Here is a 25804-nt window from a genome sequence, read left to right as displayed (position 1 = left end):
CTGACACCGAGACCAACGTCATTATTACAATGTTTGATAACGCATCGTTGATTTCCAAACAAACATGCAATAGAAATATCGTCCAAGCAAGAAACTGAAATTAAATTCCTACTCAATGTAGGTACGTAAAGGACATTATTCAAATGTAGATGAAAGCCGGTGTGCAGCTCCAATGTGAGAATCCCCATGGCTTCAACATCGGTTTCCTTCCCATTGGCGACTTTAATGCTTCTTGTTCTTGCCTTTATGGTGCAGATCAAACTTAATCCCTCTCTTTAGCATCCACTTGAGGAATTCAGGGCAATTCTTCCGGAAATGGCCTACTTCCTTGCAAAAATGGCGAGCATTGTTCACTTCTCCAGCAGAGGTGCTGGCAGCATGGCCCTTGCCCTTTGGAGCAGCTTAGTATCATTTTGGATGAATTTCTTCTTTTGGGCCTTTGAGGAAGATGCCTGGCCGTCATGCTTTCTCTTGGAAGAGCCAACATGAAAAGCCTGGTCCTTTGCCTGTTTCATGATCCTCTGTTCTTCCTCAACAACTCGAGGAGTCATCTCCGTGAGCGACCATTTTTCTTTCAGGGAATTGTAATTGATCTTGAACTGATCAGATTCTGGAGGGAGAGACTCTAATATCAAGAAGATTATGATATTTTCATTAAGGACAAACTCCAAAGCCTTAAGTTTTGAAGTTGCATTCACCATCCTCAAGGTATGGCCTCTTACATTTCTTTCAATCACATACTTCTCAAGAAGCTTGCCAAGAAGCTCTCGAGAATATACTTTTTCTGAACTTTTGAATTGTTCTTCAACTGCTTTAAGAAATTCTTTAGCAGTGCTCTTGTCGGGGAGAGCCCCGATGATATCAGGGGAGATTGAAGTTTTCATAACAAGAAAGGCGACATGATTTGAATTGTCCCACTTCTCTAGCTTTATTTCATAAGTTCATCATACCCAGCAACTCCAGGAGTTGGAGGCTTAGTTTCTCTTCCCTGAGAGCATAATCGAGTCCATTGACCCCCAAACTCATTTCGACATGGGACTTCCAATTCTGGAAGTTGCTCCCCGTCAGTACCTCAATGTTATCATAGCGCATCAGTGTAGCGGCTGTCATTGTAACATAAGAAAATCATAAGTTAAATTGCATGATTAAAAATTTACGTTGGTAGATTAATAAACATGCAAAAGCATACAATTCTAAGTCATATCACCGTTGGACAGAGAAGACAAAGAATTGTAGCAAACATAATGGGGTAGCTCATAAATTAAAACAATGTTGGTCAGAATTAATTTTAGAGCCAAAATATTTTACCAAATTAGACATCAAGAATATACATTAGAATTTTAGTCATTAATTGATGCCTAAAAGGTAAACATCATAGAACAAATAAAATATTCCAAATAAAGTATCTCGTTGGATCAACCTCATTCAGAATAATTAAGTGTCCAATTACAATCAGCAAGAATAAATTTCGGCCATTTTCCATTAATTAACAGTGCAAAACGTATTTAATTGAACATCTTATAGTGTAACTGGAATTAAAGAAAAAAAATAGTAAAACATCATTTTGGCCGAAACTGGGCCGGCCCACTTGATTCCCCGCGCGGGCGCAGCGGATAATAAAAAAAGAATTGCGTGGCCTTTTTAACTTGGGCCGAAGCCCGTGGCTAGAATGGGCCCATGATCCTTCCGCAGGCCAAGTTGGTGCCCTGCGTGATCCCCAGCTGCAACGGCTGAGACTTCCTCCCCACGGGACAAAATTGCCCCGCAACCCTAGCCGCCCGTCAGTCTCATCCCCTTCTCCCGTCTTTTCCGGAGCGAGCACCAATGTTAGAACTAAATGATCATTAGGTTAAACCTAAACTTCCACTGGCCATCAAAAGAGCACTACAGAAGAGAGATTAGAGAAGATATAGTCATACATGCGATGGAGGAGGACGCCATGGTCGGAGATGCCGTAGAGGAAGTAGTCGTACGATGGAGGTAACGGCGTCCCTCCGGCCTGTATCGGCACTGGTCGATGACGGGAGAGGACGTCATGGTTCTTGGGTCTTCCCGAGCACTCCAGCGCCTCCCTGATCGGTAGGGTGAACAAGAGTTGTTGGGATTAGACGAAATCTCACGCGAACTTAGGTCGACGAGAGAGGGCCAGCTAATTTCTTTTTATATGGCGCTGTGTGACGGGGGGTCAGAACCAATGAGTCGGTTATTGCCCCCGATCAGGACGTGATCCGTTCGGGATAAGGCTCAGGAACGTTGGTTCGTGGGCCTTCCCCTCCTGTGCGTCTGTTTCGGCGGGCGCTCTTTTTCCACGGAGCACGCACGTAAGCTAGGCCTGCTTTAATTGGTCCGAACTGAAGAAGAGATCGAAAGCATATGTATGTACTCCGACTATGCATTTTACGGTACGGGATGGATGGTGGATCGAGACATGCACGCACACTCTCGTATCCCGTTGTCGCGTGTGATCATGGGGAAATAAATATGCGTGCGCTTATAATAAGCTCTCGTGTCGTGCGAGTGAGAGTGAGAGTAAGGAAAAACACCTTAATTTACACAAGACGTGGACACACGGACGGACAGGACAGGACTCTCTCGAGCACGCGCACCTCGTGTGACGACCGGCTGTAGCTATCATATCAGGGCTGTCCGAAGCTCGTGGACCGCGTGTTCCGATGGTGACGGTCGTCCACAGAAAAGGTATCTCGTACTATATGATCATCGTAGTTTAATAAGTGTTGTGCAGAGACTTATATATTGGGCAATCAGCAGTATATAGAAGGAGTGTGTAATCCTGAAGCTGATGTAGCTCATTTCCTCCGACTGAACTAATCTGTCTGTGCTAGTCAACAACTCAGACATGGACTACTCGTCTACTCCTACTGGTTCTACTGCCTGCTCTCGGCCGCCGCGTGCGCCGCCGTTGCGTTGTACCTCCGTCCGGCGAGGGTAGGCGCCGGAGGGCCGACGGCGACAACGCCGGAGCTGCCACCAGGCCCGTCGGCGCTGGCGTCCACGGGCCTGCTCTTCTTCCTGGGCCGGGGCAACTTCAGCACCATCATGCGGCTCGTCCGCGCCAGCTACGGCCCGGTCTTCACGCTCCGCCTCAAGCCGTCCCAGCCCACCATCTTCGTCTCCGATCGCGCCGCGGCCCATCGTGCTCTCGTGCAGGGCGGCGCGCTGCTCGCCGACAGGTAGAGTTGTAACTTCTGACCTACTTAGTTCAACCAAATTTCAAAATCACGTTATTTTTTTAAAAAAGGACTAGTTTATTTCTTTGAACTAAAAATGGCTAATGGTGACATTTTTGCACCTCTAACGGCGACAGACCGCCCGCCGCCTTCTCCAACCGCTACCTCTTCAGCGACCAGCACAGCATCGCGTCCTGCGGCTACGGCCCGCTCTGGAGCGCGTTCCGCCGGAACCTCACCGGCAGAATCCTCCACCCGGCGAGCCTGCAGCGGTACGCGGGCGCGCGCCGCCGCGCCGCGGGCGTGCTCGTCGCCGGCGTCAAGCGCCAGATGAATGGCGTGGTGGTCATCGAGGGGCTCCTTCATCGCGCCTTGTACCACGTGCTCGTCAGCATGTGCTTTGGCGACGGGCTCGGCGAAGACGATGGCGTGGTCGCGGCCGTGGAGGCCGTGCAGAGGGAGTTCACGACGTCCGTCATCGGCTTCCAGGTTAGAGGTCTAAATAGCACGATTTAGCTGAGCAAGCGTTTTAAGCAGAAGGTGTAAAAAAACTCTTACGGTGTACTCCCTCCGTTCCATATTAATCGACACGCCACATGAATAGCACTCTTACGAGCCGAGATACAGGTATATAAAATCGACACGCCTAACTAGTTCACCCAAAAGTTCAAACCGTTAAATAAACGACGGTGCTTAACATATTTCAACAACAGGCCGTGTCCGGCGGCGACGGTGCCGGAGTCCGAGAAGAGGACCTCCATAAGATGCCTTACCTAAAAGCCGTCGTCCTCGAAGCGCTCTGCCGCCACCCGCCGGCGCAACTAGTAATGCCGCACACGGCGACCGATGACGCGACCCTCATCGACGGCTTCCGGGTGCCGAAACACGCGCTGGTGAACTTCACGACGGCCGACATGGCTCTGGACGATCGCGTGTGGGGCGCCGACGCGCGGTGGTTCCGGCCGGACGGGTTCCTGCCGGGAGGGGAGGGCGCCGACGTGCAGCTCACGGGGGCGAAAGAGATCAAGATGAGCCCCTTCGGCGCCGGCCGCAGGGCGTGCCCCGGGATCGAGCTCTCGTTGCTGCATTTGGAGTTCATGGTGGGGATCCTTGTGGGGGAGTTTGAGTGGCAAGCGGCGGAGAAGACGGTGGATTTGGCTGAGAAGCTTGAGCTGTCCATCGTCATGTGCACACCGCTCCGTGCACTCGTCGCGGAACCAACGCCGATAATCCTTTAAAGGCGTGTCAGCGACCTCGACACGGGCCCTACGACTATAGAGGAACATGGGCCGACTCCTCGGCCCATCAGAGACCGTAGACTTCCAGCGCGGCTTGCAAGCCGAGAGTGGCTCATGTGAAGCCTGTAATTCCTATTTAGTCTCTCTTCTTCCTCGGTTAGCTTTTGGCTTATGGCAGGACTTGGCTAGGATAGAACTGGAATATGATCGAACTCGCTGTGTGGGTGGAAGGGAGGTTAATCACAGCTACACAAATATTCCAAATCTAGATCAAATCGAGTTCATCTTGTAATATCAGATTGGGTGCTCACAATCTGGTATCAGAGCCCTTCCGATCCTGGAGCTTCCTCATCATCCCCACCAGACCCGTTTCAAGGATCGGCAGCGAGCACGCGCCATGGATAGCCTCACGCCCGAAGCGCGTGTGATCTTCGACCTTCTGAAGGACGGCCTCACGGACAACATCGACAAGCGCGTTCGTGATCATCAGGACTCCACGGTCCAGGCCGTGCGGAAGATGTTCGACGAAACGACTACCAAGCTCGACTCCCTCACCACCAAGATCGACTCCGTCAGCGACGAGTTGGGGTTCGACATCACTCAACTCCGCATCGACGTCGACAAGGGCGTCAAGCTGGATCGGCCCGCGACGGCGGCGATTGACACGCAGGCAGGCCGCGGTGGCGCCGATGGCAGCGGTAAGGGGTGTGGTACCTACTTTCCTCCCCATTCGCGAGGTACGCGCCAGAAATCCATCTCTCGAGATTCCTCTCCTCCTGATTCCCCTAGATCGGTTCACAAGGAGTCACCGGGTCCCCGAGTGGAGCTTCCCCGTTTCGATGGTACCAATCCACGTCTCTGGCAGACTAGGTGTGAGGATTATTTCACTCTCTGAGGTACTCCTTCTAGTTTGTGGATTCCTTATGCTTCTGCAAATTTCGATGGTGCTGCTGCTCGTTGGCTTGAATCCTTCCAACGCCGTTTTCCTCAAGCAAATTGGTCCGAATTTTGTTTGCAATTGCATGGCCGATTTAGTTGCAATCAGCATCAGGCTTTGATTCATCAGATGTTCCGCATTTCTCAGACTTCCACTGTCCTAGATTATGTTGAGCAATTCTCTGAGTTGTTTGATCAATTGACTGCTTATGAGGAGACACCTGATCCACTGCACTATCTCACGCGTTTTGTTGATGGGCTGAATCCTCCCATTCGGATGGCAGTTGCATTACAGAACCCCAGAGATCTTGATGATGCTTATGATTTGACACTTCTGCATGAAGAACTTGGTGAAGTACCTGACATTGTTATTGCGCCAGTACCTTCTCGCAGAGCGCAGCCACAACCCCTGCCATTACCTCCACCACCGCCTAGGTCAAGAGCAGTAGAAGAGCGGCGCTCGGCCGAGGATAAGTGGGTTGCTCTGCGTAACTACCGTAAGTCCAAGGATTTATGTTTCCTTTGTGGTGAGAGATGGAGTAAGGATCATAAGTGTCAACAATCAGTTCAGCTCCATTTTGTTCAGGAATTGATTGACCACTCAGGACAGTTCTGTTTCAGAGTCTTCTGGCCAACTGTATTCTCTGTCAACAGCTGCTATGGGCAAGGACTCTTCTGCACCTACTTTCCAATTAACATTGCAGTTGCAGCATAAGACACTGATTTTCTTAGTGGATTCTGATAGCACACATACTTTCTTGGATATTGCTCATTCAATAGGCCTGCAAGATATTCAGCATATTACTCCTATTACTGTTAAGGTAGCTGGTGGAGGAACTATCATTTATAACCAACTTCTTCATCAGTGTCAGTGGTCTAGTGCTGGTCATGTATTCTTCAGTGATATCAGGCTACTTCCTTTGGGTGCTTATGATGGACTTCTAGGTTTGGATTGGCTCACTCAACATAGTCCAATGCAAGTTGATTGGGCTCAGCGTTGGATATCCTTTTACAGGAAGAGTGAATTAGTTACACTTTCTGGTTCTCCTCCATTTGAATGTGCTATGACATTGGTCAGTATCTCTGCCATTTTACTTGTAGAATCTCTTCCTATCAATCCTGACATTCAGCCACTGTTGGATCAATTCTCTCCTGTTTTTACTGCACCTGAGGGGTTGCCACCTAGAAGAAGTTATGACCATACTATTCCTCTTATGCCTGGAGCCAGACCAGTTACTATTAGGCCTTATAGACTTGCTCCTCATTTAAAAACTGAGATTGAAGCAAAGGTCTCTGAACTCTTGCAAAGTGGTATGATTAGGCCCAGCAACAGTGCTTTTTCTTCTCCAGTTATTCTTGTGAAAAAGAAAGATCATACCTGGCGTATGGTGGTGGATTACAAACACCTGAATGCTTTAACTCTCAAGGGCAAGTATCATCTTCCTGTAATTGATGAATTGTTGGATGAATTAGCAGGTGCTTCTTGGTTTTCTAAATTAGATCTTAAGGCTGGCTATCATCAAATCAGGTTAGCTCCTGGAGAAGAGTACAAAACTGCTTTCCAAACACATAATGGTCATTTTGAGTTTACAGTTATGGCCTTTGGGCTTACTGGTGCTCCTGGTACCTTCCAAGGTGCTATGAACACTACATTGGCTCCTGTTTTGAGGAAGTTTGCTCTGGTTTTCTTTGATGACATTTTGATCTATAGCAAAACATATGAAGACCACTTGTCCCATCTAGCTCAAGTGCTAGCTATTCTTGCTCAACATCTGTGGAAGGTTAAGTTGTCCAAGTGTGCATTTGCTTAGCAGAAAATTGCTTATCTAGGGCATGTTATCAGTGGAGCAGGGGTAGCTACTGATGATTCTAAGATTTCCACCATTAGATATTGGCCAGTTCCACTTACTGTAAAGGAAGTTAGAGGTTTTCTGGGTCTCACTGGGTACTACAGAAATTTTATTAGGCATTATGGCATTATCAGTAAACCTTTAACTGTTATACTCAAGAAGGGGCAAGTATTTGCTTGGACCAGTAAAACTGAGACTGCTTTTAACACTCTGAAGCAAGCTCTGATTTCTGCACCTGTTTTGGCTTTACCTGATTTCTCCAAAACTTTTATCATCAAAACTGATCCTTGTGATGTTGGTATTGGTGCTGTACTTATGCAAGAAGGCCATCCACTAGCTTTTGTGAGCAAGGCCCTGGGCCCTAGGAACAGATCTTTGTCTGTTTATGAGAAGGAATATCTGGCTATTTTGCTTGCTACTGAACAATGGAGATCCTATTTTCAGGCTGGTGAGTTTATTATTCGCAATGATCAGAAGATCTTATCTCATTTGGAGGACCAGCGTTTGCATACTGAATGGCAACAGAAAGCGTTGACCAAAATGATGGGTTTAACTTACAAAATCCAGTATAAGAAAGGTTCCACTAATGCTGCCGCCGATGCTCTGTCTAGAAGGCCTCATGACACTCACCATTTGTTGGTTGTTTCTGCTTTGCAACCTTCTTGGCTCAATGATGTGATAGCTAGTTATGCTCACGATCCAAAGGTTCAGCAATTGCTCCAGCAAGTGGTTGTTTCCCCTGATTCTCATCCTTGTTACACCTTGCACAATGGTGTTCTTCAGTATAAGGGTAGATGATGGTTGGGCCAAGATCCTGCTTTGCATCTGCGTATCTTTCAGGCTTTTCACGATAGTCCAGTGGGGGGGCACTCTGGTTTCCCTGTTACTTATCGCAGGATTAAATCCTTGTTTGCTTGGACTGGTATGAAAGCCTTCATTAAGGATCATGTTCAAGCTTGTCAGGTTTGTCAGCAGGCCAACCCTGAAAGGGTACAATACCCTGGTCTCTTGTCTCCCTTGCCTGTTCCTACTCTTGCTTGGGATATGGTTTGCATGGATTTTATAAATGGATTACCTGTTTCTGGACCATATAATTGCATTTTGGTGGTCATTGACAAGTATACCAAATATGGGCATTTTATTCCTCTCCATCATCCTTTCACGGCTCAGAAAGTGGCAGAAACTTTTGTTGATAATGTCTACAAGTTACATGGTATGCCTAAACATCTAATTTCTGATCGTGATGCAATCTTCACTAGTGCCTTTTGGCGTAATTTGGTCAAGCTAACTGGTTCTGAGTTACGTATGAGCTCTGCTTATCATCCGGAGACTGACAGTCAAACTGAGCGTGTCAACCAGCAAGTTGAGTGTTTCTTGCGTTGTTTTATCGGTGCCCATCCTACTAAATGGTCCAGGTGGCTTTCCTTATGTGAGTTTTGGTATAACACCAATTGGCACTCCTCTCTTAACAAGTCCCCCTTTGAAGTTTTGTATGGTCAGTCTCCTAATTACTTTGGTGTGTCGGCAAATTCTGCTATTGCCAATGATGATGTGCAACAGTGGTTGGCCAGTCGCAAGGTGGTGTTAGCGTATGTCCGCCAACACTTGTTGCGAGCTCGTTAGCGTATGAAGACTCAGGCTGATAAGAAACATACTGAACGTGTCTTCCAGGTTGGTGACAAGGTATTCCTTAAGTTACAACCGTATGTGCAAGCTTCAGTGGTCCATCGTTCCAACCATAAGTTAGCATTCGGCTGCTATGGTCCTTATGAGATTGTTCAGCGCATTGGCGAGGTGGCTTATCGTCTGCTCCTACCCTCTACCAGTCGCATTCATCCAGTATTTCATGTATCACAATTGCGTCAGTGCATTGCTCCTCGTCATCAGGTACATGATTCATTGCCAGCTGATGATCTGGCTCTGCAAGTTCCTTTTCGTCTTTTGCAGCAATGCTTGCATCAGCGGGGTGCCCGTTCAGTGTTACAAGGGCTCATCCAATGGAGCAACACTTCACCTGAAGACGCTACGTGGGAAGATATCGAGTCGCTTCGTCAGGAGTTTCCTCGTGCGCCGGCTTGGGGACAAGCCGCTTCTCAAGGAGGGGGGGGGGTCAGCGACCTCGACACGGGCCCTACGACTACAGAGGAACATGGGCCGACTCCTTGGCCCATCAGAGACTGTAGACTTCCAGCGCGGCTTGCAGGCCGAGAGTGGCTCATGTGAAGCCTGTAATCTTCCTATTTAGTCTCTCTTCTTCCTCGGTTAGCTTTTGGCTTACGACAGGACTTGGCTAGGATAGAACTGGAATATGATCGAACTCGCTGTGTGGGTGGATGGGAGGTTAATCGCAGCTACACAAATATTCCAAATCTAGATCAAATCGAGTTCATCTTGTAATATCGGATCGGGTGCTCACAAGGCGTGACCGGATCGATGACGTACGTCCGGGCATGAATGGGTGCGTGTGTGGTGTTTGCTGTTCTAGGCAAGGCAGCTTGTGCCTCTCTACGTGCTTTCCTAATAAGACGTCTGCACACCTGCAAAAAAAAAATAGCAGCGTATTGCAACCATGCGAATGTCAACCAGAAACCCTGCTGCGTGCTCTCTCCGTTTCAGAAAGATTGGCACGGATTTGAACTAGTTTTAGCTCAAATTCATGCCAATCTTCATGAAACGGAGAGAGTACTTTCGTAAGTGTTTCTAAATATAATCTATGTGGCGGTTTGATGTGACAGAAACCTGTACCGGAGATAACAACGATGGAAAATCAGCAGAAAACCTAAAACTCATGAGAGAATAGACCACGAAAACCATCAAAATAGTTTTCATTACCGGCCAAAAAAAATCCAAAATCGTGCAACTAAAAGCCCTGGGCTCACAGTGAGACGTACTACGCAGTATGTGAGATTGACTTGATGGGTATTTGTAGGGACCAATTTGTGTGTGTGTGTGGAAGAATTGATAAGCTAACTATTCCCTCCGTCCAACAAAAAAGGTCTCAAATTTGTTAAAATTTGAATGTATAGATGCATTCAAATTTAGTCAAAGTTGAGACATTCTTTGTTGGACGGGAAAAGTAGAAAGAGAAGAAAAAAACAAGTATGAAGTACGTTTACATGGATCAGATACGGGCCTAAAGTGAAAGGCCCATTTCATCCCCTGACCCCTCGCACGTAGCAGGACGATGCTGCACGCTAGCTAGCACTACCCTACCATATTTTCCCAACTCGTCACGTACGGTCGTCAGACAAAACCTGACCGATACCTTTACATGGATCAGATACGGGTCCAAAGTGAAGGGTCCATTTCATCTCTGACCCCTCCTCGCACGTAGCAGGACGACGACGCTGTGCGCTACCCTGCGTACGTCGCCAGGTAAGTCGCTCCCACTCACCAGATTGGCAGATTCCCCCAACTTGCCACGTACGGTCAGTTAGTCTGCCAAGGCCTCGATTCCGTTACGAGCTCCGGAGTCTGAACTGCTGCGGACGGGGTTCTTACATCACATCACAGAAGCTTCAATTAGCCACGAGAGGAAGAAGAGTTTTTGCCATCCCAGACTTTCCTGCCTGCGTGCCTTGCCTGCAGGCAGCTCTCTCTTCAATAAATGAAAGCATGGACGAAATCGTATGGTACGTGCCACTTGCACACTCACGCACTTGGGGCTTCGTTTCCTGTCTTCCTTTTTTTTTTTGACCGGAAGCTTTCCTTTCCTTTCTTCCTTGCTTGCAACCAACCCCGGCCTGAAATCAGTAACTGCTACTGAATGTTGAACCGTCCATCCAGCATTCCGGCTGCAGCAAGTCAATTTCTCTATCTATCTATGTACCCCTATCTCAGGTTTCCCTTCTGGTGATCGATTTCCTCTCCGGTTGGCGAAACTGACAAACCTTACTTACTGTCGATCTAGAGAGGAACAAAAGAGAGAGGGGATGAAAATGGTACTCCAGCGAGCCAGTGGCAGTGGCGGCCTTCATTCCTCTTGGATCGCCATCACTGCCACTGGTATGTAGGAGAGGAGATTACGGGTGCGAGCCGAGACAGAAAGAAGGGGGGATCTGATCTTAGTCTGACTCGTTCCGCTTCAAGCAAAATGCGGCTGCTACTAGTTTTCGCATGAAAGCAATGGGTCCGGTCCATCCATGCGCGTGTAAATGCTTTCGGAGCCGTTGGGTGCGTGTGAACATCCAGGAACAGGGCAGATGCGCGACATGAATGAGACTGTGAATGAATTCTGGAAGCGAACGGCAGCAGTTGTTGTGATGGATCAGCAGTAAATCCTTCGTTGCACATGGAGTCGTACTACAACGAATGGAGCACCCGCGCATGCAACATGTGCATCGACCGTTAAAAACTAAAAAGGCTTTGGTTCTTCAGACAGTAGTAGATGATGACAGCCAACTAGACAAGCGTACGGCAGATCAACTTTAATCTGAGCTTGAAATTCCGGACATGATTACGCTAGCTAGTCAAGCAAGTTGATTTTGGAATCATTGTTGTAACAGACAACTAGACAAGCTACTTCTTCTGATTGTAAATTCTTGAATCAAATTTGTCTAAATAAAGATGTATCTATTCTTAAAAAACGTCTAGATACATATAATATTTCGACAAAAATTTAGAATTGGGGGAGTATATAGTTAGGCGTGTGGAAGGAGTTAGTTGTCCATGTCCGGCCCGGCCAGAGCGGGAGAGAGGTTACCCGTCCCGCTCCAATGGAGCTAATTTAAATGACGTGCGGACCGGCCGGGGCAAAACGCATTTGCTTGCTTGCACGCCGAAATGCTTTTGCACTCATCGATCCATCGGACGCGCGCGTGACAACAGCTAGCGGCCGCCGGGCGCACGAACGGCCATTACGTACGTCGACTTACACCCGCCTTAATTCTTTCTGTGCATTCAACTGGAGTATTCAAGGCAGCAGATTCGATGGAACGGGAGCGCCCCTCCACGGAATTCCCCAACGGACCACTCATCGACGACGGAGCAACTACTGCTCTGCTAGCGCCTTCAATTAAACACGCTGTTGTGTTCCCATTGGTACATACGGAGTATATTTCCAGTGGGAATTACTAGTACTCCCATCTTTATTTAGCTCGGACAACTAACAGTTACTACTAGTATCCGGAGAAAAAAAAGGGTCAGATTTTTTCTTTCTATTCAGCTATTGAGAATCCAAAAACAGCAGACGGAAGAACGGAGTCACTCAGATTCTAACCCAACGGCAACGATGCATGGATCGAGATTTAAATATTGCTAGTAGTAAATTTTTTTAACGAGACACCTACAAAGAACCGCGTTTTTTTTTGTAGTTTTCGGTCACGACTGACGAGCCGAAGAAGTGAAACCCGGGCTGAACACGTAGCAGCTAGCAAGCACATACTGATCGCAGCAACGCAACTGCACTGACAGAGTGACTGAAACCGGCCCCCTTCCGGCCAGCCCGGCGGCTGCCCGTCCGTCTTCAATGCAAACATCTAACTCTCACCACCCCAACTTCAATGCACACACATGCCATCTCCATCGCCCATGGCCGCTATAATAAACTCCCTCCGTCCTTCCCTCCACACCTCCTCCTCCTCCAGCTGCAATTCAGGATACACAGCTCACCTCACACAAACAACAGCCATGGCGACACGGCGGCGCTGCAGCCACCTATCAGCCGCAGCACTCCTGCTGGCCGTGTGTCTCTCCTTGTCTCCGTCTCTGGCCACGGCACAGACGGCGGCGCCGGGGGCGACGCAGAGCAAGTGCCAGGGCGACATGGCGCACCTGACGGAGTGCATGGACTACGCGACGGGGCACGAACCGAGCCCTTCCTCCACGTGCTGCGGCGACATCTCGGACACGCAGAAGGCGCGGCCGGAATGCCTGTGCTACATCATCCAGCAGGTGCACGGCGCCGGGCAAGCGCACGGCACCCAGCAGCTCGGCCTCCGCTTCGACCGCGTCCTCGCGCTCCCCACGGCCTGCAAACTCGCCGGAGCCAACGTCTCCCTCTGCATCAGTACGTCTTGCCTTGAACTTGCTTTGCTTGCTTGATTGTTTGCTTTACTTACTTCACTTGCTTGCTTGCTTGAAACTCTGTCTGGGTCTCTTCCCAGCTGGATCGATCTCTCTAACGGTGGGTAACCCAAAGTTGCCCGCGCAAGGAAAGCATGTTTTCCAGGGGCAAATTTTCATTTTTCTAGTTAGACATAGAAATACCCGAGTTCTCTAAGCTAAGCTTATAAGTTTTGTGAAAACATAGAGTAGTTTTGAACCTGCGCAAAAATTCTTTTTGCCTGTTAAGACAAACACTCCACACGGCCACACCAGCTTGTCAGTTTGCACCTGAGTTCAGGTACTGGCATGGAATAATTCCCCAGCTAGTGTTCACGATTGAAAAATTTCTCTTAGAACCGGAGAATTAGGGTCTGTTTGGTTTTGAGACAAATCTAGCCAAGCCAAAATATTGGCATCACATGAAAATTTGGTGCTTGTTTGCTTTGTTACCAATGAGCTTCTAGCCATCACTCTCACAGATTTTCGCCAAATCTTTGGCCAAGTGTGGGCTATGTTGGGGTTAAACCAAACATACCCTTGCTGCCAAGCTATTTTTGAATTGAAGATGGTAGCATGTAGCATATGAATTGATTTGGAAGTTCCATTTACTACTCCCTCCGAAACTTATTATGAATTGGAGAGAGTACCTTTTAGCTAAAAGAACTCTATGGCGTCACACTTATTTCAGCGTGTTTTAAACCGGACAGCAGATTTTTTTTTTGAATCAGTTTTTTTACATGAGCAGAGGTTTTTGTAGAGAGAAAACAAATGTATGAACTGGAGACGACGTGGCACCGTCTCATTTTTGCACCCCATCTCTTTACACTCCAGCTCGTGGCCTATGCGCGTTGGCCCAAGCAACCCATGTGTGCTTGTTTGGCCCAGAAACGGTTGGACTGGTCCCGAGTCTTAATGGACTAGAAGGTCCAGCCCATGTTCGTACACTCTGTAATTACCCGGCTTCTCTGATCTCTCTCCCTCTCTGAAAAAAGAGAGAAGACAGAGTACTGGTTATTACAATGAATTCCGCTGTAAAAATTAGTATGGAGTAGTATTTGTCACACTGGATCGTACTCCCTCCGTTACTAAATATTTGTCGCTGTTTTAGTGCAAGTTTGCACTAAAACAACGTTAGGAACGGAGGGAGTGGTGTTTAAGATTTACTTGCCTTTTCTTACTAAATTAAAGTTCGTGCTGATATAGTTAGAGTGTTTGACAGTGGTTCATAATTTTTTTCCAACACATTTCTAATGTCTGACGACGATGTTCCCTCCTTGCTAGACCTGCTGCACCTGACCCCGAGCTCACCGGACTACGCCATGTTCTTAAACGCCTCCAAGAGTGAGTTGTTCTCTGAATCCTACGTACACTAACGTAATTTGTAGCTTCAATTACCATCTGAACGTACGTGCACTAACTTTGTCTTTGCCGTGTCATCTTTTCCTTGCAGTGACGCCGTCGACGTCCGCCCCGATGAGCGACAGCGCCGCCGCCGGTTCCAAGGCTCCGGCGGGGCTCCGCTACGGCGTCGTGGCGGCGGCGGTGGTCTCCGCAGTCTTCTCGTCCATCTTCTGAGAACAGAGATAGTAGTATCTCTCTGAAGAACGTGCAGATGGACGTCTTCTTTTCCTTTTTTACCCGGCCTCTCACGTTTCTTCAGTTCTGCCACGATCTATCTCTGCACTGTTTGTTATATCCATACTCTGCAATTTCCCACGCAATGACGACGATGCTTTCTCGGTTGGTTAGCTTATTACTCATCGCTCAATTGTTACTGTTTTTCCTTCTTGTTTATTTTCACCCCGGATAAAATAGATCGAGATTTGAGACCAGCATGTGTGTGTTTGTTTTGAACTGAATTTTTCTTTTGAGCTGATGATCGTGTTTGTTTCTTTCTTCACGCGGAGTGGAGATTTGTTTTGACTGTCCACCGACATTGTACTAGGCAGAATCTCCCGTACCTAATACTCCATCCAGTCTCAACGGAGTATCAGGGAAGGGCAGTCCTGACTTTTCACATTTTCAGATCAATAAAATGTCAAAAAATAAAAAATATACTGTACGAAATATTAGACTTTCTCTCCCTCTTCCGATCATTCTCTTCCCTAATCGATTAGAGCGCCGTCGCCTCGCCCCTCCTCGCCGCGCGCCGCCGCCTGCAGCCACCCTGTTGCCTCGGCCGGCCACTGCGCCGGCCATCTTCGCCCCCCGCAGCCACCCAGTCGCCGGCCCCGGCGAGTCCTCTCCCACGTGCTAGCTGCGACCACCTATAGGACCCATGGTTCCCTGCCGCCGGCCACCACCACCGTAGCACCTCCTTCCTCTTCTTCCTCAACTCCGGTCAAACTTCAAAAAGTAAAGGAAACATTCATCATCTGTGACGCCTGAGGTAGAAGTAGAACAAGAACTCTCATTGAAGCAAACGCTGGGTGGATCCCTACCCATGTAAATCTTCTGGACACTGGCTTTACTCTGCACAACAATTACGTCAATTGAGTTACAGAGTGATTACATCATCATTCCCTAGCCACCGCCACTTGGTAATTTCATCGGACACTTTCAATGCATAGCACCTCAGTTGTCTGCTTGCACTACAAGGACATGGTGTAAAGTGTAAAAACGATGGGGACAAGAACACGGCCTCCCGGCGCTGCCTTCTCCTGGCACCCGGTCTATTCGGAACAGTTGAGCACATCGACGAGGACTGTGACCGCGGCAACAACGTTGCAGAGCGCGGCCCAGGCAGCCGCTCATCAGAGTCGCCGTCGGTCCCGCAACTGCTCTGTAGCCGCGGCCTCGAACGCGCGCACGAGGAAAGGCGAAGGCCGCAGCACCAGACTCAGCGGCGGAGGGAGCTCGGGAGGCAGCCTGCGGCGGCGGTCTGCCGCGATGGCGGCGGAGGGAATGGAGGTGGGATGCGGCGCTGGCGGAGAAGAGCGGCTCGACGAAGTGAATCGACCGGGACAGACGGGGAATGGAAAAAGGACAATCCTTGATTACGTTTTTATCCCTGCCTGAGAATACTCCATCGGATACTCCACACACCCAAATCGGAGTATTAAGGAGTAACTGCTCATCTGAACCCTTAGACTAAAATGAACGGCTGAATGGTTCTAATTAGGGTACACTAGAAGAGCTCTTGTACACATACGAGACCAATGTTCTCTCTCTTTTTCTTTCCCCTTCCTGTCACTGTCCATGGCTTGTTGGCTATCGGCTGGCCATGAGCTAGCTAGCTCAATTTAGCTTCGCGTGACTGCACTAGCTTGCACCCAAGACGCCAACTCGCACACCTCTTCTTCTTCATCCTCCTCTTGCTTAATTTCTCTGCCTGTTTGTCTGTCTGCTGCCTGTCTGTCTGTCAGTTTGGACGCTTACCTCCTGAATTTCTGACGGTATACACACGCGTGCTCGGCCTGGTTTTCAGAACGTGCCGCGGCAGAGTCTCCATCAAACGCGTGTGGGACGGACGATCGAGCTGGGCAGACCACATTTGATTTGCTTGCAAGCCACCGCCAGCCAGCAAGGGAGCCATGGCATTGGCAAGACATGCACCCACGTTGTGCAGGACCAAGGGAGCCATGCCCGGCTCGACGTCCGCCCTGATCTGACCTGCTCTGCTCGTCGTCCGGCCGGGGCCGGCCTTTGATTAAAACTAGCGACGCTAGATAAGTAGTCCGTATATATACACCCCTCCAGTACATTAAAAAAATGTTGTCCATTTTATATTAAATTAATACAAATTTCGTATCAAGTGGACGACATTTTTTATGGATCGGAAGGAGTACTGGATTCTAATCACGGAGATAAGCTAACGAATGGATGGATCGGCCGGTCGTGCGCGCATCATGTAGGACTACGTGCTCGCCCGTTGGTCCAGCTTGCATTTTTCAGTACTACTACTACTTGTTTTTCTTATTCCATGCCAACAAACAACAATTATCCTAGAAGATCACCTATAGAGACGACCGCTGACTAACTTTCTGGAATACTCCAATGCCATATATTGCCATTAGCCCAGCTAGCCATTGCTGTGTTTGTCCCGATTATATATAAAACTGGTCATCGCACACAAAACCGAGAAGATCAATCAAAGGCCCTACAAATAATTCGGCCATTCCGGCACGAAACAGTTGGAAGAGCCATGTGCGACTCCATTACCCCGGAATTAATTATTGGATGAACTTCTATCTTTTCCCCCGGTACAGTTAGTATATATCTGACGAAGACTAGCTATTGACTTTTAGGTACACATAGTGCAACAGTGCTGCCACATGGCACCAACAATGATTAGCATAACTGCTCGATCGATCAGAGCAAACGAAAACGAGATCAGGAGATAAGAAGAGAAAATAAGGGCTCGATTGTTACGAGATTTGAATTGAATGGTGGCAAGGTCATAGCATATATACATGCCCTGGATGATGAGGATTTGGAGTGGGGAATCTTCTGATCATGATTTACTATCTGCCACGCCAACTATTAAGTTTGGAGGAATTTTTGGACGATTCGCCGTCCGTCCGTGATTCACGATGCCAATGTCAGGACCATGAGCCATTAACAGATAATTTTGTTTTAGCGTTGCTTGAAGTATACTACTCCCTCCGTTTCATAAAGATTGGCATGATTTTAAACTAAAACTAGTTCAAAACCATGCCAATTTTTATGAAACAGAGGGAGTAGCTAGTTATAGTTAACTTTGTAGTGATACGTATACAGTACTCCTTCCGTTCCGGCATACCGGAGTTGATAACCATTTTAGATGCTTTTATTATGAAATTTTGGTCTGAAACTGAAAGTGGTTAAGAAACGGAGATCCGCAGGATCACACGATGACAAGGCACATGAGGCGAGATCCGTAGTAATTCTCTAAGCCAGCAAGCAGCCAAATGTGTGTGTCTAACGACGCATGTGACGGAATCAAGAAGCTGTCTGTCTGGCGGCCGGCGTCCGTTCCGGGATCCAAACCTCAAACTAGGGTCAAGTTTGGGGTAGGTGAACACTTCTTTAAAAGGAGTGACCTGATGAAGTGACGATGAATTGGAGTAGCAGTCCTCTACTGAATGCTTCTCCCAGTAGAGGATGGAACCCGCAAAAGCCCCAGAGGCCCAGAATCGTTTGGTTCTTGTCTGTTAAAACTGAACTCACGAGACATGACAGTTTAATTTTTTTTATTGGGGCTCGTGAAAGTCAAAAGTGTGTGCCTGAATCACCATATTTTTGTACTGCAGCAAGTTGCTAAGAAAACATTAACGAAATTGCTAGAGCTTGTTAAGAAGTGTATGTGGGCAGTGGCATTAGAATTTGCACAAGGAAGCAAGTGATCACTAGATGAATAGATTAACAAGCTAGCACTCATACCGAGTTACCAAGACACAACAAGCAAGTAAACAAACAAACAAACAAACAGACCGACCGACGAGCGTGAGCTTGCAAGACACAAGGGATCAATTTACTAATCGGGGGACGATTCAGTAACAAATCACGGAGCACCAAACAATTCTATCTCGTTTGGTATAGTAACCACCGGAGACGCTCCAGCTTGCTTTCGTCAAACTTCAAGGTCGTTGGTATTGGGGAAATCCTAAGCAGAAAGCAAGCAAGCGGCCGTTCCGGCCAAATCCACACCCCGGACCAGGAGCTAGCAGCCTAGCACTAGCAGGACCACTATAAAACTGCCCCTCCCCTAGCTCCCATCACCGATAATCTCCCCCATTAATTCCGTCTCCCGGGTCCTCGCGTCCAGTGTCCCCCTCCAGGCCTCCACAGCAACATCATATCCCGGCCTCCATCGATCACCTCACAGCAAGTCGAAGCTAGACCCAATCATACTCTCCATGGAGAAACGGAGAAGAATCAGCTTGCGCGCCGTAGTCGCGGCGATGGCATTGATGCTGTCGCTCGGCGAGGCGGCGTCTTACGACGGCGGGTCAAGCGGCTTGTCGCCGGGCTACTACAGCAAGACGTGCAGCAACCTGGAGAAGATCGTGCTGCGGGAGGTCACCAAGAAGAAGAACGAGACGGTGGTCACCATCCCGGCCGTGCTCCGGCTCTTCTTCCACGACTGCCTCGTCAACGTGAGTTCGTCCATCCATTCCCATCCAGATATGCTAACCTTGCATTGCACGCCTGGTTCTTTCTTGCTTGATTTGCTAAATCATGCTCTGAAGTTGTGAAGTAGTCAACCGAAATGTGCAGCATTTGTTTCCTTCCCTTTTTTCTCTTGAAAAGGAGACTCGATCCACCGGCTCTGGCCTCTGCATCGATTGACGCCCACGGTCGTAGTTGCAGCATTCGATTCATCGGCCGAGTTTTGATCCCTTGATCATCAAGCAGTTTCTTGCTATGGTCCCAACTGTTCTTCAGCTTTGCACAGGCTTGGGAATCCTGCTCTTTCCCCCCCTTCTCTTATTCAACAAGCTAGGCATTTCATTATAGTTTTCCCTGCCCCAAAAGGTATAAAGCTCTCTCCAAGATGCAATCTGCTTTCCAGTCCAGTAGTAGCCTGCAGGCTTCTGCTGTCCCATTAGCAATTCCTCTTCATCAAACGGACCATGATTCAGAGCTTGGGATCATACATTAGCGACAAAGAAACGAGATTAGTTAAAGCCAAGGGGGAAATTAGCTTAGCTGCATTGTTTAGTGGGAGGAACAACTCGATCGGCTCGCGTGGTCGTCGGTTGCGGCAGCCCCATGCATGTGCCAGCGCGACTTTTTATCTCTGCTATCCTCATTATCAAATTGCAGCCATGTCGGATCTCTCCCTTAATCGACTGTCTGTCCAAGCATGACCATAATCATTTCAGCCCCTGCTGCTAGTGTTTTGGCCTAGTTGTTGAGATGTACTCTGCATTCTGGGCATCTGCATGAGAAATTGGGAGTTATTTCAGCTGTCTCATCAACTATTACATGTTATAGGAAAAAGGTAGATTGCTGATCAGCTACAGAATCATTTCAAAGCTATGAAAGGAATAAAGATTGGATGCCTCCCCTGTCGTGCGCATAATGATGTTTAGTGGCGTTCCGGCAATCATGTAACTGGCATCACATCTTGGTTTCCCTTTCTTTTGTGTCCCCCTTTTCTGGGTTGACCTGCACACAGGATGAGGGGAGCGTGAACACACGTTGGAAACCAGTTATGCCGGGCCCACTTGCAGCCTATATACTGGAACGAAAACATAAAGCATTTTCTGTTGAAACTTTTTGTTCCTAAAACAAACAGCTACCAAGGGATCAAACAAAAATTGTTTTCTCATGTGAGTACAGGTTAGTCTACAAGGTAGGGTAATTCAAAACAGGCTGTGCAAAATCGACGTTTGCAACAACTTTGATGTCTTTAATTTGTTATATAGATGGCCATACATCGTCATGAGTTAATCAAAGTTTAGCGCCACTTCGTCCATGTTATCATGCCGTTTGCAAACTGTGACTACAATGTTTATTTACCTCCAATTGCAGGGCTGTGACGCTTCAGTCCTAATAGCCTCTCACAACAATGATGCTGAGAAAAACTCAGAGGACGACGATTCCCTCGCCGGCGACGGCTACGACACAGTCAACCGGGTCAAGGACGCCGTTGAGCGGGAGTGCCCTGGCGTGGTTTCGTGCGCTGACATCCTCGCCCTTGCTGCCAGAGACGTCGTAAACCTGGTAAGCAGCACGGTTCTCCACTACCATTTCCCCTTCACCATTGTCCTTCAGCTCTGAAACCCTGTGTCCAATTTGGTTGCAGGCATACGGACCCTACTGGCCAGTGGAGCTCGGTCGGCGCGACGGCCTCATCTCTAAGGCCAGCGATGTCAAGGGAAAGTTGCCCGACCCAGAGATGCACGTCAAGGAGCTCGCCGCCATCTTCGACAAGAACGGCCTGTCCATGCGCGACATGGTTGCGCTCTCCGGCGCGCACACTGTCGGGTTCGCGCACTGCTCTCGCTTCAAAAAACGGCTGTACAATTACAACAGCACCATGCGGACCGACCCGTCATTCAACAAGTACTATGCACAGCAGCTCAAGGTGGCGTGTCCGCCCAATGTTGGTCCGACCATCGCTGTCAATATGGACCCCCTCAGCCCCGTCACCTTCGACAACAAGTATTACAACAACCTCGTCAATGGCCTCGGCCTCTTCACCTCCGACCAGGTGCTCTACACCGACGTTGCGTCGAAGAAGACGGTGGAGGAATTCAACGCGAGCCAGGACCAGTTCTTCAAGGCGTTTGTGGACTCCATGATTAAGCTGGGAAGAGTAGACGTGAAGACCGGCAGCGCTGGAGAGATCCGAAGAGATTGCACTGCCTTCAACCACTAGATGGCTGCAGCAGCAACTGTAATTCAGATCTATTGTCTGAGTTTGATATACATGTACCATTTTTTAGGGGGATTTGATATACATATACTGAGTTTGATTCTTTTGCGTGAGGTTTACAACATTTGAGGGTCGTTTTCTCTTCTTTTTTCTTCTTCCATTTTTTTATTTTTTATTTTGCTTACGATTTGTGGGTGCATTTTTGTACAGCCTGAAGAGTGTAATACCATTGAGGATTCTCTCTTAAGAAAAAAAAAAGTTTAATCTAACGAATATGTTAAACAAAGGATATTGATTTTGCCTTATGATTCAGTTTTTGTTTAAATGCATATTCGTCACCAAGAGATGATAATATCTGTGATGTAAGGACGTCAAAATAAGATGAGTAAAAAGAACTAGACACCAATTGATCAATTAGGTGATTTTAAGAACTTCGGTATTATCACCAACATGTAAGAAATAACAAGGATAAGATACGATTATGTCCATAAAGTAAAACATATAATGATGCAAGGCATTGAAAATTTGAAACTAATCACTGGCCTTTGGAAAAGTTTAGTCAGAACTACTGACCTGGAAGAAACATCGCCTGACCGGGCCATCATTCCATGAAGATACAAAGTATAAGATGGAAGTTAAAGTTGGCAGTGACAACTGGAACGTTGATTCCTTGTAGCTCTCGTTTTCTATGGAGGCACGTTGATGCCTCTTACTTACATACAGAACACAGATTACCAGAAAGGCTTGCATTCTTGTATCTGATTGGTACAAATTACTAGCATCATCAACTGTTGGATTTGCCTTTGACCTGAAGAGTGAAGATTAGTGGAAAAACAGTAACCAACATGCAAGGATGTCAGAACTTTTTATTGCACATCATACAGAATACAGATCCAGTCCCTGTAGCAATACGTGCAGTGCAACAGCTGAACCAGTGTAAGAACTTAGAATTCCAATGTCAAGCACATGAAGAGAAATACATCGAAGTTACATGTAAAAATTACACCATGACTGACTGATCAGTAAGGCGAATGTTTCAGCAGAGTACCTCTACTAAGATGCGCTGCACATGATCTGTAATAGGCTGACAGCTAAATGCTAACATAACTCGAATGAGGCAGAGATACAAGATGCGACATAGAAGTAAACTCAAGGACTACATAGCAATGGGTATAATTCATATATGAAACTGAAGTCAGAAGCACAGAAAAGTATAGCCCAAACCATTTTCAAATTATATGCCATTGAAGCACATATTTCTAAAGAGGAGTACATTTTCTAGCAAGCCACATTTTCACCTCGTGAGGTCATCATGATACGTTCATACTTCATAGTAGTAGAGAAAAAACAAATACAAGTTTAATAGAGTATGTCATTCACAAGCTGCATAGCAATGTACACAAAGTGACACATCCCCAGTCAACTATGCAGTCAAAATTTCTGGGGACTGTATCTTTCCTATGTTGTATTTTTCTACCTTTTTTAGCAGGAGAAAAAAAATCCTACCGTTTCTTATAATTTCTCTCACAATATGTTCTTCCCATGATCAGCTTGACTGACCTTCAGAGAGCGCACAGGCACGAAATTTCTCTATCACAAAAATGCGCACGATTTAGAATAGTGAGAACCAATGTTCCAAAGCAAGTCCATGATCAAAAGCTAAAGACTGAAGACACTATGCCACCAAGTTTTCATCTGTCTCCACTTACTGAACTGAAGACATGCAACTCCAATAATCTTCTGTACTGGCCTTGTTCAATCTCTGCCTCATTTGCACCATGTAATAACAGGAGCTCGATAACACAGTCTTCCCAGTCAATACCATCAGAGGGGCCTGTTTTCTGTCTCTTCTGACAGTTCAGAGCATTTGACGTCTCAGCCGGACGGTTGCCCTGAATCTCATGATTCCTGCCATCTATTCTCTTTTGCCCTTTCTTCTTCCTAATAATCTTTTGCGGTGGACAGACATCTTCATTTATTAGAACAGCGGGTGAACCGTTTGCATATGCAAGACGGACAGCAGGAGCCTTCCTAATTGCATCGATTCGACACTTTGCAGCTTCAATCCGTCCTCTCCTCCGCTTCTGCAGCTCTATGTTAGCAGTAAATGCTGGAGGAGGTGCATCATAGCCAATGTCAATATCCGCTGCCTCCTCAAGAGGCGCGTCCTTGATCCAGCCATCATCCTGCGAATCCATCCATGGATCCAGCTCCAGACCTCTCCCCCACCGCTTCCTCTTGTTAGCACCTTTACCAAACTTCCCAAGTTCCTTTACCTCAGACAGCTTCTTTAAGACATTCTGGTACATATCTGACAGGCATTCCTCTGAGATCTTCGAACCTTCTGAATCCTTCCCCTGTTGCCCGAAATTGTTGAAATCCAAATCATCCAGGGGAACAATCTGGAGGTACTTGGACTCGTCGTTGTCCACCGACGAGTAGGTCTGCACAATGCCGGACATGTCAGGAGCAAAGCTCTCGAGAAACTGTTCCGATGGGTCCGACTGTGACCGCATCTCCATGAGCCGGAGCAGCACCGGGGCATTCAGCAGCAGGTTTTTGGCGTTGACGTCGGCGCCCCACGGAAGCAACTTCCGCGCGACATGAACAAGCGCGTCGACGAGCTCCTTGTATCGGCGGCGGCTGGTGTGCATCACCGCGGAGATGTCCTGGGCAATGTCTTCCACGGACACACCGGTGACTCCGTTCACCTCTGCGGCGAGGGCAGTCAGGCCGGCGACAAGCGGGAGCGGGTGCCTGCCGGTGGTGAGCGACCACTTGGAGGCGCAGCGGAGGAGGAACCGGGCCTGCGAGAGGATCGCCTCCTTCTTCTCACCCTGGACGGCGGAGAGCGGGTGCGAGTACCGCACGGCGCGCTCGAGCGCGGCGGAGTAGTCGAAGGACGGGAGGGGAGGGAGGGAGAGGGTGGAGGCGATGCGCGAGGCGAGGTCGTGGAGCGCCGCCGCGCCGCAGCCGGCCGCCTCGGCGGCCTCGACGAGGGAGAGCGGGAGGCGGTGGGAGCGCGCGACGAGGAAGGCGCAGGCGGCGGCGAGGGCCGGGAGGAAGGCGGTGCCCGGGGTGGCGAGGCTGCCGCCGGTGGCGGATTTGGCCATGGCGAGGGCCTCCTCGGCGCGGGTGGGCGAGAGGCCGAGGCGGGCGGCCGTGGAGGTGATGACGGCGGAGGCCCCCGCGAGCTTCTGGTCGAGGTAGTGGGCGTGGGAGGAGTGGTGGACGTAGGAGGAGGTGCGCAGGTCCAGCTTGCCCTCGGCCGTGAAGGTGGCCTGGTGGACGAACTCCGAGGCGCCGGCGTCGTGGACGCGGCCGCAGGAGGTGCAGACGAGCGCGCCGGAGTCCGGGTCCGGCACCACCTCGCCCTCGCCGCACGACCAGCAAGTCGTCGACTCCATCGGCGGCGGCCGGTGCGGCGATAGGATGGACTGGAGGGGACGGTGCGGGGATTCGATTCAATTCTGATTCGAGGCCCAATTCGATTTCGAAGGAAGCCGTGGTCCGTTTGGGAATTCATGACGGCCGAACTACTTTGCGTGATGGCATCAACCGACTTACAGCTCATATTTTCCCATTATTTTTTCTTCCCGAGAATAGAAATAAGTTTTCTTAATCAATTCTTGACTGTCAGAAGCTTTTGCAAAAATGTCACATAAAATTGGACTACATATTCAGGACTTTGCATTAAATTATATACTTCCATAATTTTTTTTTTTCATAATACATGACGTACTCCCTCCGTTCAACAAAGGATGTCTCAACTTTAACCAAATTTGAATGCATCTATACACTAAGTCATGTTAGATACGGAGTACATCTAAAATTTAACAAACTTGACACATCTTTTGTTGGACGGAGAAATATTAGATTTGATATAGGCATGACTTTGACCAATAACCAATGTGTGGTTTTATGACATTATATTTAAATCATTAGATTATTCTTAAAAAATACTTATGTAGTACTAATAATAATGGTTTCATGTTATATATGTTAATAAAATGATTTTTTTTAGTCAAACCATTGTCTCAACCAAACCTTCTTTAAAGCCGTGACTTGTCTGATGCATTTTATTGAGCTCGTGCTCTTGAGATGGGATGGTTTTCTTCGGAAGCCATTTGGGCAACAAACAAGATAGCTACCTGACCAGGTGGCATCATCGCCAGAGGCATCTACGGGCCTACAGGCTTTCCAATTTGCAATTAGTTTCTTTGAAACAGCGGCCTCTCCGCC

At 48.2% G+C, this 25804-nt stretch overlaps 5 protein-coding genes across 6 annotated transcripts; 3 read left to right on the top strand and 2 right to left on the bottom strand.

Moving 5' to 3' along the window:
- Positions 1 to 350: 350 nt before the first annotated feature.
- Positions 351 to 1941, bottom strand: LOC104584254. The gene is made up of 3 exons (XM_010238473.1): positions 1920 to 1941; positions 1072 to 1103; positions 351 to 926 (listed from the first exon to the last, which is right to left on the bottom strand). The coding sequence occupies exons 1-3, from the start codon at positions 1939 to 1941 to the stop codon at positions 351 to 353; spliced, it is 630 nt and encodes a 209-aa protein (XP_010236775.1).
- Positions 1942 to 2747: 806 nt separating this feature from the next.
- On the top strand, positions 2748 to 4718 carry LOC100841551 (cytochrome P450 89A2). The gene is made up of 3 exons (XM_014900557.2): positions 2748 to 3191; positions 3326 to 3677; positions 3902 to 4718. The coding sequence occupies exons 1-3, from the start codon at positions 3058 to 3060 to the stop codon at positions 4424 to 4426; spliced, it is 1011 nt and encodes a 336-aa protein (XP_014756043.1). The 5' UTR covers positions 2748 to 3057; the 3' UTR covers positions 4427 to 4718.
- An 8038-nt stretch (positions 4719 to 12756) lies between these two features.
- On the top strand, positions 12757 to 15131 carry LOC100840639 (non-specific lipid transfer protein GPI-anchored 1). The gene is made up of 3 exons (XM_003572403.4): positions 12757 to 13219; positions 14539 to 14598; positions 14708 to 15131. The coding sequence occupies exons 1-3, from the start codon at positions 12841 to 12843 to the stop codon at positions 14830 to 14832; spliced, it is 564 nt and encodes a 187-aa protein (XP_003572451.3). The 5' UTR covers positions 12757 to 12840; the 3' UTR covers positions 14833 to 15131.
- Positions 15132 to 18578: 3447 nt separating this feature from the next.
- LOC100846019 (peroxidase 51) lies at positions 18579 to 21835 on the top strand. The gene is made up of 3 exons (XM_003574781.4): positions 18579 to 19334; positions 20716 to 20907; positions 20990 to 21835. The coding sequence occupies exons 1-3, from the start codon at positions 19095 to 19097 to the stop codon at positions 21563 to 21565; spliced, it is 1008 nt and encodes a 335-aa protein (XP_003574829.1). The 5' UTR covers positions 18579 to 19094; the 3' UTR covers positions 21566 to 21835.
- On the bottom strand, positions 19437 to 25089 carry LOC104583744 (plant-specific TFIIB-related protein PTF2). 2 transcript variants are annotated; one of them, XR_001407264.2, is made up of 4 exons: positions 23272 to 25089; positions 23069 to 23152; positions 22136 to 22370; positions 19437 to 20349 (listed from the first exon to the last, which is right to left on the bottom strand). XR_001407264.2 is itself a non-coding variant. In XM_010237038.3 (2 exons), the coding sequence occupies exons 1-2, from the start codon at positions 24967 to 24969 to the stop codon at positions 23087 to 23089; spliced, it is 1764 nt and encodes a 587-aa protein (XP_010235340.1). In that variant the 5' UTR covers positions 24970 to 25089; the 3' UTR covers positions 22865 to 23086. The 2 variants fall into 2 exon arrangements, 1 of the variants encoding a protein (XP_010235340.1); XM_010237038.3 differs by lacking the exons at positions 19437 to 20349; positions 22136 to 22370 and having other exon boundaries at positions 22865 to 23152.
- Positions 25090 to 25804: the final 715 nt, after the last annotated feature.

Source organism: Brachypodium distachyon, chromosome 3 (genome assembly GCF_000005505.3).
Source record: "Brachypodium distachyon strain Bd21 chromosome 3, Brachypodium_distachyon_v3.0, whole genome shotgun sequence".
NCBI classification, from domain to species: Eukaryota; Viridiplantae; Streptophyta; class Magnoliopsida; order Poales; family Poaceae; genus Brachypodium; species Brachypodium distachyon.
The sequence above is the reverse complement of the archived record's forward strand: the minus strand, read 5'-3'. Positions and strand labels throughout refer to the sequence as shown.

Bases quoted from the DNA above. Each gene is read 5' to 3' on its own strand.
- LOC104584254 (XM_010238473.1), bottom strand. From the start codon at position 1,941: ATGGCGTCCTCCTCCATCGCAT. The intron at 1,104-1,919 runs GTATGACTATAT...TTACAATGACAG, and splicing joins GGCGTCCTCCTCCATCGCAT to CCGCTACACTGATGCGCTAT. The intron at 927-1,071 runs GTACTGACGGGG...TATGAAATAAAG, and splicing joins TGCGCTATGATAACATTGAG to CTAGAGAAGTGGGACAATTC.
- LOC100841551 (XM_014900557.2), top strand. From the start codon at position 3,058: ATGCGGCTCGTCCGCGCCAGCTACGGCCCGGTCTTCACGCTCCGCCTC. The intron at 3,192-3,325 runs GTAGAGTTGTAA...TAACGGCGACAG, and splicing joins GGCGCGCTGCTCGCCGACAG to ACCGCCCGCCGCCTTCTCCA. The intron at 3,678-3,901 runs GTTAGAGGTCTA...TTTCAACAACAG, and splicing joins CGTCCGTCATCGGCTTCCAG to GCCGTGTCCGGCGGCGACGG.
- LOC100840639 (XM_003572403.4), top strand. From the start codon at position 12,841: ATGGCGACACGGCGGCGCTGCAGCCACCTATCAGCCGCAGCACTCCTG. The intron at 13,220-14,538 runs GTACGTCTTGCC...CCTCCTTGCTAG, and splicing joins CAACGTCTCCCTCTGCATCA to ACCTGCTGCACCTGACCCCG. The intron at 14,599-14,707 runs GTGAGTTGTTCT...TTTTCCTTGCAG, and splicing joins GTTCTTAAACGCCTCCAAGA to TGACGCCGTCGACGTCCGCC.
- LOC100846019 (XM_003574781.4), top strand. From the start codon at position 19,095: ATGGAGAAACGGAGAAGAATCAGCTTGCGCGCCGTAGTCGCGGCGATG. The intron at 19,335-20,715 runs GTGAGTTCGTCC...CTCCAATTGCAG, and splicing joins TCCACGACTGCCTCGTCAAC to GGCTGTGACGCTTCAGTCCT. The intron at 20,908-20,989 runs GTAAGCAGCACG...ATTTGGTTGCAG, and splicing joins CCAGAGACGTCGTAAACCTG to GCATACGGACCCTACTGGCC.
- LOC104583744 (XM_010237038.3), bottom strand. From the start codon at position 24,969: ATGGAGTCGACGACTTGCTGGTCGTGCGGCGAGGGCGAGGTGGTGCCG. The intron at 23,153-23,271 runs GTAAGTGGAGAC...TTTTTGTGATAG, and splicing joins AGTTGCATGTCTTCAGTTCA to AGAAATTTCGTGCCTGTGCG.